The sequence below is a fragment of the Zalophus californianus genome, chromosome 3, assembly GCF_009762305.2.
Source record: "Zalophus californianus isolate mZalCal1 chromosome 3, mZalCal1.pri.v2, whole genome shotgun sequence".
Classification (NCBI taxonomy): Eukaryota; Metazoa; Chordata; class Mammalia; order Carnivora; family Otariidae; genus Zalophus; species Zalophus californianus.
Window position 1 is genome coordinate 680,547 of NC_045597.1, and position 14,354 is coordinate 694,900.

Below are 14,354 nucleotides of genomic sequence, written 5' to 3' on the forward strand. Positions count from 1 at the left end.
CTCCCCACAACACTTACCTGACCAGAGCCCTTCTAGTGACCGCTCACACACTCACTGCTCACCATCCTCCCCAAACACTCCGCTCACCTCTCTGCCCTGAGCACTGGAGCTGCGCCCTATCACCCCACTTTTAAGGGTCTGCAGTCTGACGGGTAGAAGATGCCTTCTGCCTTATGTGGCAGCATGAGCATCTTCCATTTGCTCATTTCTAGGTTCACTGCTCACCTATTTTTTAACTGGGCTATTCAAAGTTTTCTTACTAATTTGTAGATCTTTATGAAGTAAGAAACTTAACTCTCTTTGATGTGTTCACAAATATTTTTCCCATTTGTTTTTGGCCTGCTTACCAAATGTGTACCTGCATGTTTCAGAGCACGTATGCACATGTGTGTGCACACATGTGTATTTACAAGCACGTGTGTATGTGTATACGTGCAGATATATTTAAATACCCACAGTATAAAACTTTCATACAGTAGCAATGATCACTTTTCCTGTCCTTTATGGCTTCTGGAATTTCTGCTCTACTTGAAGCCAAGGGCCCCCATCTTCAATATTATAAACAAATCCATCCATACTTTCTTCTAGAATTTTCATGATCTTGCAAGATTTAATAATTTATATCACTCTTTTTAAAAAGTATTCTTTAGGGACACCTGGGTGGCTCAGATGATTGAGCGTCTGCCTTCAGCTCAGGCCATGATCCTGGGGTCCTGGGATCCAGCCCCGCATCGGGGTCCCTGCTCAGTGGGGAACCTGCTTCTCCCTCTCCTTCTCCTGCTCCCTCTGCTTGTGCTCTGTCAAACGAATAAATAGAATCTTTAAAAAAAAAAAAGTATTCTTTATCATATAGTCTCTGTGTTCTGTTATTTAACTGTGAAATATTTGGAAGACGTTAATTCTTTCCTTTAGAAAAGATCAAGATTAATTCTGATTAGAGGGGCTCCTGGGTGGCTCAGTCGGTGAAACATCTGCCTCCGGCTCAGGTCATGATCCCAGGGGTCCTGGGATTGAGTCTTGCATCGGGCTCCCTGCTCAGCGGGGAGCCTGCTTCTCCCCTCCCTCTGCCTCTCCCTCTGCTTGGGCACGCACATGCTCTCTCTCAAATAAATGTTTAAAAAAAATTCTGACTACAGCTTAATAAAGAGGCAACATTCATATTAACATTACCACTAATTTTATGTCTTGTTTGTTTACTATAAATTTTCCCTGGTTGTCAAAATTAGAAGAGGTTTTCCCAAATTATAAAGAAAATATACATAGTGGACAATAAAATGATCATCTTTCCGTCTAGTACAAAATCATCAATCCTGATTTTATATATATATATATTAATTATATACGTAAGTAGATCTATTTCTAGTCTCTCATTTTCTTCTTTATGTAGTTGAAATATTGTGTTTAATTTTTAAAAGCTTTATTAAAATATAATTCTCTTTCCATACAATTTACACCTAAAAGTGGACAATTCAGGGGCGCCTAGGTGGCTCAGCCAGTTGATGTCCGACTCTTGGTTTCCACTCAGGTCTTGATCTCAGGGTTGTGGGATCAAGCCCCACCTTGGGCTCCGTGCTCAGCAGAGTCTGCTTGAGAGTCTCATCTCTCCTTCTGCCCCTCCTCTGCTTGCGCACGCTCTCAAATAAATAAATAAATCTTTAAAAAAGAAAATAAACTGCATACTTCAGTGGTTTCTAGTATGCTCACTGAGGTGTGCGCCCACCACCGTCTGTTTCAGAGTGTATTTACCCATCCCTCAACGCTCCTGACAGCCACTGATCTACTTCCTGTCTGTGGATTTGCCTGTTCTGGATGCTTCACATAAATGGGATCACATGACATGTGGCCTGTGTGTCTACTTCCTTCATAGGCGTGATGTTGTCGAGGTCCGTGGGGTTGCACGTGGCCTGTGTCAGGGCTCCATCCCTTGCCCCATGGCTGAGCATCCCGCTGTGTGGTCGCAGCACTCTATCCAGTCAGTAGCTAATGGACCTGTGAGTGTCCACTTTTCAGCAACTATGCATAAAGCCACTGTGGACATTCATACACAAGTTTCGTATTTTTTATTGCGGTAAAATATTGATAACACAGAATTACCACTTAAACCATTTTAAAGTATGTAACCTGTGGCATCAAGGATGTAAACACTGTTGTGCCACCATCAGCCCCACACATAGGTTTTCATGTGGACAGATGTCTTCACTTCTCTTGGGTAAACACCTTGGATTGGAACAGCTGAGTCTTTTGGCAACTCTATGTTTAACCTTTTGAGGAATACTGTGTATGATCTGACTCCATTTTTTACAGCTTAACATAATATAGAATATCTTTTCTACATCATTAAAACTATTATGTCTCATGGCTAAAGTGGAATAATATCAATAGGATCAATATATGTATTAGATTTTTTAATTGGAAAAATAGAAAAGTTCCCAAAGCTTCCTGAGATAGTGTCCTACGGTGACAGTTTTACCTGCAGCTCTTTGTGGAGGTTCTGCTTCCCATTTGGTAAGGAGACTCTCACCTCTACAGGTCATAATTTACTGTACACTTCTTAAATAGAACGCCAATGATTTTCAACTAAAGTTGCAAATCTTCCTTTGCTGTCCAAATTTTGTTCAGTTACTTATGTTGAAAATCTGTAGCCAGAAGGAAAAAGAACTGGCTCTGAGTTATAGGTTGTGATGAGAAGTGTTACTTTTCTGATAGTTAAAAAAATTCTGAATCAGAGAAAAATGACAAGAGGACCCTCTCAATAAACTAACAGTTCTATCCACCAGGTAGTGACCTAGACCCTCTGCAGGATTCTCTCCTGAAACCTTCACACAGCCCATGAGGCAGGCACTATTTCCATACCATCCCCACTGTTTTTTTAAGATTTTATTTTTTAAATAATCTCTATACCCAACATGGGGCTCGAACCCCCACCCCAAGATCACGAGTCACATGTTCCACGACTGAGCCAGCCAGGCGCCCCACCCCATCCCCGTTTTCAGGGAGAAAACTGAAGCCTAGAGATTGCAAGGCTGGTAAGTGGCCAGAGCTGGAGCTCCAGGGCCTGAGCCTTAACCTCTGGAAATCTCAGTTCAAAAGCTATTCATTTCTTCTACTTTCCCTGCCAGGCAGATAAGAGATCTTAATCATTTTAGGATTGCTGAAACTTAATATAACATCTGGCAAAAGGTAAACATCAAGGTGAATCATTATTAGAATTATCTGACAAAGATTTTAAGCAGACATCAAAAATAGGATTCAACAGCAATTAAAAATTCTCTCTTGAAAGAAATGAAACTATAGAAAATCTCAGTAAAGAAACAGAAGTCATAAAAAGGAGGACCAAATGGAAATCACACAACCAAACGATATACAGTTGACCTTTGAACAATGTGGGGGTTGGGGGGCACCAACCATCTGCACAGTCAAAAAATCTGCATATAATTTTTGACTCCCCCCAAAACTAACAGCCTACTATTGACCAGAAGCCTTACTGATAACATAGTTGATTAACACATATTGTGTGTATGAATTATATATTATATTCTCACAGTAAAGTTGGTATAGGAATAAATATGGTATTAAAACATTATAAGGAAAATAAAATATGTTTACAGCACCGTCCTATGTATATCCGTGGACCCACACAGTTCAAACTGCATTGTTCATTCATTAACTGTAATAACAAAAATAAAAATCTTGCTGGGTGGGTTAAACAGAGTGAAGACAGAGGATAGAATCTGTGAACTTAAGGACAGATTAAGAGAATTTACCTGGTCTGAACAACAGAGAGAAAATAGGAAAAAAAAAGTCATTTCAGAGGCCCATGGGACAGTAATAAAGCCCCTGGAGTCCTAGCAGGGGAAAGCATGTGGGACTGAAACAATATTTGAGGAAATAATGGCTGAAAATCCTAAATTAGTCAAGAGACACAAACCTACAGATCCAAGAAGCCAAGCAAACTCCAAATAGGATATGCCCAGAGTGTTAGGAATTGAATGTACCACCCCCACCCCATTCCTATGTGAAGTCCTGACATGATGGTGTTAGGAGGAGAGACCCCCGGGAGGTGATTAGGGTTAGGTGGATCACAAGGCTGGGGCCCTGAGGTGGGGTCAGTGCCCTCCTCATAAAAGACCAGAGACTTTCTGTGCTATGCACCCTCTGCCACGTGAGGACACAGCAAGAGGACAGCTGTGTGAAAGCGAGCTCTGGTCAAGAACTGAATCTGCCAGCACCTGATCTCAGACATCCAGCCGCTAGACTGTGAGAAAATTTGTCTGTGGTGTTGTTAGAGGAGCTGAACCAATGAAGACACCAAGATGCACCACAGTTAGATTTCTGAAAACTAAAAACAAAGAATGAATCTTAAAAACAACCAGTGGGAAACTACTCCTTTAAGTGAGTAATTCTCTGTAACTTGTGTTTGGAAAAAACACAAATTTGAATGGCAGCCAATTTCTCATTGAAGCCACTGGGGGCCAGAGAAGTAGCACATTTTTCAAGTGTTGGAAGATAAGAACTGTCAACTGCAAAATCCATGTCTTGTGAAAATGTCCTTCAAGAATGAGGGGAGATAAAATGTTCTCAGATGAAGAAAAACTGTGAGAATTTGCCACCAGAATCAGACTAACTATGAAAGAATGACCAAAGAAAGTCCTCAGACAGAAAAGAAATTGTAACAAAAGAGATCTTGAGCTCGAGGAAGCAAGTAAGAATAAAAGAACTGGTAAAAATATAATAGATAATCCTCATGAGTTTAAAAATCCTATCCGATTATTGAAGCAAAGTTAATAAACCCATCTGATATTGTGCTCAATATAAGTAGGGACAATGCAACAATTATATTTAAAAAGTAGGGAGAGGAAAGGGAACTAAACGGAAATAGGGTTCCTACATTTCACAAGAACAGGTGAAGTGTCGACAGCAGCGAGCTGATTATGGTAATGTGCGTACTATAGTGCTTAGAGTAGCAACTAAAGTAACTATACAAAGTAATACACTCAAAAACATGCAATCCCTAAAAATATGCAAGTAACCCACAAGGAGATAAGAAAAATGTAAAAGACGGACAAGAAACAGAGAAAACAAATAACAAGAGACTTAAGTCCTAACATCAATATTTATCTTAAATGCAAATGGTTTCAACACTAATTAAGACAGAGTGGATTAAAAAAACATCGTTAGCAGTACCTTGTCTATACGAAACTCATTTCAAATACAATGGCATAAACAGACTAATCGTAAGAAAATGGAAAAGACAGACCATTGTAGACATTAATAAAAAAACAAGCAGGAATGGCTATATTAATATCAGATGAACTGAATTTCAGAATAAGGAAAATCACTAGAAATAAAAGAAATACTACATAAGATAACAAGATCTATCTACCCAGAAGACAAAATGATCCCAAATGTGTACGCACCAAACAAAACAGCCCCAAAATATATAAAGCAAAAGCTGACAGACCTAGAAAAACAGACAAATAAACAATTATAATTGGGGATGTTAATAACCACCCTCCTCAATTGTTGGAACCACAGCAAGAACAGAGAAAAACTGAACAATGCAGCAAACAAACAAGATCTGACACACACACACACACAAAAAAAAACTCCACTCAACATCAGAATACACATTTTGTTTTCAAGTGACTTGGGAGCACTTACCACAGACCATATCTGAGGCCACAAGACAAACCTCAACAAATTTAAAAGATTTAAAATCATACAAAGTGTGTTTGTTTTGTGACCACAGTGGAATCAAACTAGAAATCAGTAAGATAAAAGACAACAGGAAAATCTCCATAAACACTTGGAAATTAAGCAACAGACTTCTAAATAATCCATGGGTCAAAGAGGAAGCATCAAAGGAAATGTTTTACATTAACTGAACTGAATGAAGATAAAAATACAATGTATCACAATAAAAGAAATGCAGCTAAGACAGTGTTGCAAGGAACATTTGTAGCACTGAATACAGCAGAAAAGAAAAAAGATTTCAAATCAATAATCTACGTTCACAGCACAAGAATAGAAAAATATAAGAGCAAAATAAACCCAAAGCTAAGGGAAAAAAAGGGTAGAAACCAATGAAATTAGAAACAGAAAAACAAAGAGATAAACCAATGAAACAAAGAGGCGGTAATTTAAAGCGATTAATAAAATTGCCAAACCTCTAGAAAGATTGACAAAGAAAAAGAGAGAAGATGCAAGTTACCAACATGAGGAGCAAAACAGATCCTATAGACATCAAAAGGATGATAAAGGAATATTATAAACAATTCTACACATATAAATTTGACAAATGAAATGGAATGGACCAACTCTGAAAAACCAAGCTACCACAACTCAACAAAATGTAGTAGGTAATTTGAATAGCCTTATAACCATTAAGCAAATTGAATTTGTAATTTAAGAAAAATCCCCCCAAAAGAAATCTCAAGACCCAGGTGGTTTCACTAGAGAATTCTACCAAATATTTAAGGAAGAATTAACAGTTTTATACAATGTTTTCCAGAAAACAGAGAGAGAAGGAACATGTCCCAAATCATTTTATGAACCTCGAATTATCATAATACCAAAACCAAAAAACGAGATTACCATTAAAGAAAGCTACAAACCAATACCTATCGTGAACTCAGACATAAAAATTCTTCTCAACAAAATATTAGCTAATTGTATAAAACGTATAAAAAGAATTATATACCACAACCCCCACAAGGTGGGATTCATTCTAGGTATTCAAGGCTGGTTTGACTTTTGATGTAATCCACTGTATCAACTGGCTAAAGATGAAAAATCATACAATCATATCAACAGACATGGAAAAAGCTTTTGACAAAATCCCACATGCACTAACAATAAAAACTCTCAGCAAACTCAGAAGGGAACTTCCTTAAATTGATAAAGAACATCTACAAAAAAGCCCACAGTGAACATCACATTTAATGATGAAAGAGTGGATGCTTTCCCTCTAAAATGAGGAAAAAGGCAGGAACATCCACTCACATGTTACTCAACAAAGTACTGGAAATGCTAGCCAGTGAAGCAAGGTAAGAAGAAGAAATAAAAGGCATACAGATTAGAAAGGAACAAATAAATTAAATGACAGATCTCGGCATTTCAAGGTGATTCCAAAAAAATTTCAAAAAAGTCTATTAATTTGTGACCTATGGTATCATCACTGCGAGACATGAAATAAATAAATGTAGCATCCAGAAACACTCAAAGCCCAATATTTATATGCACAGAGTATATTTGCTTAAAACAAACTCAAGCTTATAGTCCTAACCCATGTGTAATTTACCTTTAAATTTTATGGGGCTCCTTACATTTTCCAAGTGATTTATTTTCTGGCTGGTGTTCTTGTAATAGGTTCTATATACCACGTAACCTATGACTTTCTGGATACATTTATTTTTCCACTTTTCAATTTGACTTCTCTCTGCATATGAACCTAAGCAAGTGCAGTTCAGGTTTTGGTATTATTTTATTGGAAGAAGGGAAAGAAGGATCAGGCGAAATGTTAACGGTGCAGACACTTACAATGACAAATCCCCACGATGGCGTGCATGCACGCTCACGCACACGCACAATCACATACCTGCGCACACGCAATCACGCACACAATGCTAACAATGATAAATCCCCACAATGATGGCGAGCATGCACGCTCACGCACACGCACAATCACATACCTGCGCACACGCAATCACGCACACAATGCTAACAATGATAAATCCCCACAATGATGGCGTGCATGCACGCTCACGCACACGCACAATCACATACCTGCGCACACGCAATCACGCACACAATACTAACAATGATAAATCCCCACAATGATGGCGAGCATGCACGCTCACGCACACGCACAATCACATACCTGCGCACACGCAATCACGCACACAATACTAACAATGATAAATCCCCACAATGATGGCGAGCATGCACGCTCACGCACAATCACATACCTGCGCACACGCAATCACGCACACAATACTAACAATGATAAATCCCCACAATGATGGCGTGCATGCACGCTCACGCACACGCACAATCATGCACACAATACTAACAATGATAAATCACAATGATGGCGAGCATGCACGCTCACGCACAATCACACACATGCACACACGCAATCACGCACACAATACTAACAATGATAAATCCCCACAATGATGGCGAGCATGCACGCTCACGCACATGCACAATCACATACATGCGCACATGCAATCACACACATGGTCACACACATACCCCCCCCCCAATGTTCCAGGCATTGTTTTAAGCACTTTTATACTGTAACCCATTTAATCCTAAATACTCTGTTAGGGACTGACCTCACCCTCACTTTCTAGGTGACAAAACTGAGGAAGAGTGAGGTTAAACAGCTTGCCCAAGCTTGACAGATGGAGCTGGAGCCTAGGCAGCTAGACTCCAGAGTCTAAGCTATCAGTCTGCGCCACACAAGCTCTGAACATCTCTTCAGAAAAAGGCATTAAATAGCATTTTTATAAACAGATGATGGAAACTAGAAGCCCAGACCGGGCCGTGAAGCAACGTCGCACACTGACCTGGAGTAGGTACCGGCTGCAGCTTGGATGAGGGTGGGCATGCCGGCTATGAACAAGCCCAGCTGCACGTCCTGCACGACCAGCATCCCAAGCAGCACCGCACCGTAGTCGATGTCACCTGCTGGAGGAAACACCTGTCAGTAGTCAGTGTCACCTGCTGGAGGAAACACCTGTCAGTAGCATAGGTTTATGGTAAAGTGTCCCAAGTCAAAATACAATCGCTGTGCACATTTCCAAAATAATTCAAGTAATTTTGATACTTTAACATTTAGAGTATAGACTTTAAAATCTCTTTGAGAGCAAACACTGAAACATCTTAAACATTAAATAACTTTTTGTGAAGAAAATCTCCAGTTTATTTCATTTCTACTACCGTTCACTTTTATAATTACAGAAAAAATGTCATCATAAAAAGAAGGCATGGGACATGAATATGACAGGCCTGGACAGCCAATTTCACTCTGCATCCCCAGAACACAGGAAGCAGCCTTCATGCCCAGCTGTTATGGCTCTGCTAAGCTGTTCGGGAGACCTGGCCTCGCCCCCTTCTGGTCGCACCTCCAGCCCACTATCACTGCTACACTGAGCATCTGTCCCTGAGACAAACACAGATCTGCTACAGAAACACGGGTCTCACCAAGTGGACCAACAGAAAGGCAGTAGCCAGGGCTGCCTGAAGGGACGCCGCCACTCCTCTACAAAGACGACAGGACACGGAGACCATTTTCCCCAACTCAGTGCGTCACGTGGGCCTCTCACATCTCCATTTCCGACCAGCAGTTCTGGCTTTGGACCAAACTTTTTTTTTTTTTTAAGATTTTATTTGTTTGAGAGAGAGGAGTGAGGGGAAAAAACACAAGTACAGGGAGCAGCACAGGCAGAGGGAGAAGCGTGCTCCCCGCTGGGTAAGAAAGCCCAAAGCAGGGCTCGATCCCAGGACCCTGGGATCATGACCGAAGACAACTGACTGGCTGGCCACCCAGGCGCCCCTGGACCAAACTTTCAAAGGTGTTTCTAAACACTTAATTGTCATGTTCCTCACCCCCACCCCCACAAAATAAGCTTTTTTTTCTTAAACAAAACAAAAAAAAAAGCTACTCATAAGAACAGATATTTAAAGGCCAATCTAATAGGTGTAACCTTATGGAAAAGAAAAAGAATGAACCAAATAAAATAAAAATCCCTCATCACCAGCAAAAGTCACACTTGATCCTTCTAGGAGGCTTCTTTTATTTTCCACGCAAAGTTAAATTTTTGGTGAATAGAGTATCTTGCCTTAGTTTTTACCTCATTCTGAACGGACAATCCCATCAGGTTGTTATTGCGTCCTTGAGGGTTGTGCATCTTAGTAGGCAAGAATCCTTCCCTCACAACAAATAATGGAGGTGTGGGACACTTTCAACAAACACCTTGACGGGTTCATGACCCCTGACTCTCTTGATCTTGGGAAATCTGCCAGGTCCCATGCTCACAATGACACAGCCGTCTTCCTCCCCAAGTCCCCACACAAGACTAAGGTAGTTTAGCCCTGTGCCCAGGATGGTACTTCTTTTTGACTTTGAGGAAGTACAAAATCTCCAGTCACACCTTACTTTTTAGAAATGGCATTTGATGATATACTGCCAGCATTTTCTAAATGTTTTTTTAAATTCTGTTCTTTGTTCACAGTCCAAGGTCTTGATTCAGTGAGCATGAACTATCTGCCACCAGGGGGCAGGCAGCATGGAACAGGGGCGGGGTGCTCCCGGGCAGCTGGTTTTCAGGAAGTCCCTGCAGAGAAGCAGCTCATTGAGGCTGGAAGGGAAAGATGTGGGATAGACGCGCACCCACTGCAGTGACTGATGGGAAAGGTAAGCGGCACAGTCAAGACACAGCCGAAAGTAATTACTCAGACCTAACTATTAAAAATTAAAGACACCACTTTCAATAAAACTGTATTCTGCACTAAGTTTAATTTTTGTGCTTATCACTACTATAGCATTTATTTCTTTCCTGTTTTCTATCCCTTTTATTAAATACTTTAAATGTAAGGAAAATAAAGAATATGATGAATAACCACATACCCATTACTGTGCTTTGCTAAACTGTAAACTTTGGAGACATAGGGTTCAGATTTTTGACAAGTAATAAGACCCTGGAGACAGTATGTACATTGGTTGCCATAACAACGGGCAGCGGAGTCCATCGGCAATGGCCTCTAACTTTAAGAAGGCAAGCATGGCATCATCTGTCCAGCGAAAAAGAATGAGTCCTAACCAGAGCTTACTGAAGAGCAGAAACAGGAAATCTGGGAAGCTTTTGATCTCTTTGATGCTGATGGAACTGGGACCATAGATGTTAAGGAAGTTAAGGTGGCAATGAGGGCACTGGGCTTTGAACCCAGGAAAGATCAAGAAAATGATAAGCAAAATCGATAAGGAAGGGACAGGAAAAATGAACTTTAGTGACAAGGAGTTGGGTGAGAACCTCACTGATGAGGAGCTACAGGAAATGATCGATGAGGCTGATCGAGATGGAGATGGAGAAATCAATGAGCAGCAGTTCCTGCACACCATGAAAAAGACCAGCCTTTACTAAAATCAGTCTCTTCTTTTCATATTGTGTGAAACCTGGGTTTTGAGAACATAAACTATTTTCTCCTACTGACCTCCCTGTATAACCTTAGTAACAATCTTGAATCTCTTTTAGGTATTTGAAAGTGTTCTTTGACATTTAAGTTCTTTGTACCGTGACCTGCTGATTGCTTCAATTCCCCAGAGCAAAACAAAAGCACATTAGGGTGGTGAAAAGGGTCTTAAAGCTTTCACCCACCTGCATTTCTGCCTTGTATCACCTCACTCTTGTCATGCATTTCCACACTGATGCCACCCCAGAACGACTTCTTAGACAAGCACATGCTGTATCCATGCCACCAGAAGCAGAGGGCATCTCCTTGATGTTTCTAGTTATAACTGACACCCGAGTGCCGCTTTCTCTTTTATAAAATCCAGCGAACTTACTCATGTGCATTTGGATGTGTTTGTGCTATTTGTTTTGTCTTAAAAATAAAGCCTTTCTTATAAAAAAAAAAAAAAAAGAAGTAATAAGACCCTGGAGACACTGCAGGTACTACCAGTAAGCCCCCCACCTGCAGCTGGACCCCTCTTGCCACACCCCCAATCACCACCTTAGTTTTCATGCTGATCATTCCCTTGAGGGTTTTCTGCTTTAACATGATAACATCTATGTATTTGGGAACAACACCGAGTTTATTATTTTGCAATTATAAACTTTATATAATATAGTCAATATTTCTGCAACTTGGTTTTTGTTTTTGCTCACCATTACATCTGAAAATTATCCATTGCTGATGCATAAAGATCCCTTTTTAAAACTGCTATAGAATGCAGCAACTTACCCATTCCCCAATCGATGGGCACTACTCCAAGCATGCTACGGTGCACATTCTAGCACATTTACTGGGAACACCCCCTCCCTTCCTCATGTTTTCACGAGGAGGTTCCCCTTTATCACCACTCCCGGCCTCCACCCTGCCCATACTACTCCCACAGATGCCCGTGGTCCACCTGGGCAAGAGGACGGCAAGGTCACAGTATGGGGGTCTCTTGCAGGCCTGTGTTTCCCAGGTGGCCTCTGTGGGCCCGTGCAGCCTGGGGCTGGCAGCAAGCCTCATTCTGGGAACAGGGACCGAAAGCCACCATTGCCACATCTTGTGTCACCTTTTGTCACAATCAAGCTGCTACCATGACCTCTGGCTCCTGATAATATCAGCTATTCTTGGCCTTTGCTTTTCAATCAACTGTAGGCTCAGTTTGCCAAGTTTCACGAAACAACCTGCGAGATTTTTTTACTGGGATAGCTGGGAGTTTATAAATTTGGGAGAAACAAGGTCTTTATATAGTGAGGCTTTTCATCATGAACATGGGCTCTCTCTTCCACAACATTCTGCACTTTTGTCCTCAAAGGTCACACACATCTTTTCAGAGATTTATTCCTAAGTTACTTTTTGTGGCCATTATAAAGCAAAGCTTTTCTTCCCCCAAGTTACATTTTCTAACGGTCCTGCAGGTGCGATATTTTAGCCTGAGAGTTTAATTATAAATTTCTACACAGCCCAAATCTGCCAGTATGTGCACCCACCTCCCAAACCTACAGCCCTGTAAGTACTCCTAACTTCTTACAGTTCAGAGTTTCAGGCTGGCCTTCTACAAAATGAAAGAACCTTCCTCCTAACAGTCCATACATAAAATACACGAGGCACCTTGGGTACGAGGTTAATGGAACGTGCCAACCTGGAAACATCCGTCCATTCTCCTTTGCTTTCTTGCGTTCTGGTGCTTAGTGCAGGGCTGGATGGGCAGCCATGCTCTTGAGCCTGGGTTGTGTCTGACACCTTCCCTTCTACCTGCTCCTCAGGGACAACTCTGATGGGCGTCCACCACCCAGTGCGGTGGAGGTGTGTGGGTCACCTGCGTCCTCGGACAGGTGTCAAGACCTCCCCTTTGTCCTTGGAACTCTGCTGTTGTACTGGGACATGCCTAGAGTACATTCATTTTCCTGTTTCCTGCTCAGTTCTGGAGTGGTATGTTCAAGCTAAAGGCTCACTCCTTTCTCCAAGTCTGAACGTTAACAGATGTTTTCTCCCCTCTATTCTTCCAGGACTTCTACTGTATATATACTGAGCCTCTTAGCTAGTCTCCCCGTCTCTTGGCATTCTTTCCTACATCTTCTGGGTACACTGTGTTCTATCTTTGTGCCTACTCAAATTGAATAGGCACAATTCCTTCACTTACGTTTGAGTGCCTCAAGCATGCTCATCTTACAGGGGTTATGAGACTTTTCCACATCCTGACGTCGGGTTTGTTACGGGTCTCTCCCAGCCAGCGACGTCCTCATGCGCACTGGCACCCAGTGTGTGGGTCCTTATGGAAGTTGCTTTCATTCTCCTACTTCACTGAGGCTGCCCCCTTCACCTCCTGTCACTTGGGTCTCATGAGCGGTGGTCTTAATCACCGGGCCACGGGGACACTGGGACCCCCACAGACAAGACAACCAGGTAGTCCAGTTCCAAGCCAGGGGGCTGTGTCCATGGCCCACAAGTCAGCAGAAGACACCAGCTTGTTTACAATGTTCCTCAGCCTCTGGCGCAAAACCCTCGGCGTCAGGCACTGGTGTGCTGCATGTGGCCGTCGGGGATGCCAGGAGCCCATAGCCCACGATCAATTCCGTGTACAGCAAGGCAGGTCTTATCAGAAAAGCCAGCCCCAGGGCTCTGGTTTTCCCTTTTCATATTTCCCTAGTGTGAAGTTACTACAACATTTCAACCCTGTTTTTTACTTCTACAAAATAAAAACAAAGCAGTGAACATCACCATAATGAGTTCACATGATGTAAAAAATGGCAGTGTGGTCGAAGCATGGCTGTGCCACCGTGAGACAACCTGGAATGTTCATCCCTAAGCTTCTGACCCAGTCTGGCTTCAACACGTCCAGTAACGATCACAGGCCAGTGTCTCATGCACAGAGCTGAAGCTGGTGGCACCAAAGAGCTGAAAATGCCTTCAATTACCATATGTTATAGAAGTATGTGAGTCTCCAGCCCCAGCCAGAGTTAGCACCGTGGAACAGTGTCCGTGAGCCGTTCCGTTTCAGGCTGCAGGTCAGACACACTCGATGACCTCACGTGAGTGCAGCGCTGACATGGGGTGGCTCCTGCTCGGGTTTAGCACACTTATCTCCTAAACCACCAATTTCCATTTTCCAACATGGATTTGTTTCTTTT

The 14,354-nt window shown here is 41.9% G+C and overlaps 1 protein-coding gene across 7 annotated transcripts in view; it reads right to left on the reverse strand.

The window, feature by feature from the left end:
* Positions 1-14,354, reverse strand: part of TMCO3 (transmembrane and coiled-coil domains 3) — a 49,096-nt gene that overhangs the window by 17,187 nt on the left and 17,555 nt on the right. For 6 of the 7 annotated variants that reach the window (XM_027589701.2, XM_027589696.2, XM_027589700.2 and 3 more), the window contains exon 9: positions 8,574-8,694. In XM_027589701.2, the coding sequence (XP_027445502.2) occupies positions 8,574-8,694 (121 nt within the window). The remainder of the gene's footprint in view (positions 1-8,573; positions 8,695-14,354) is intronic. The other variant, XM_027589698.2, reaches the window with a different exon arrangement.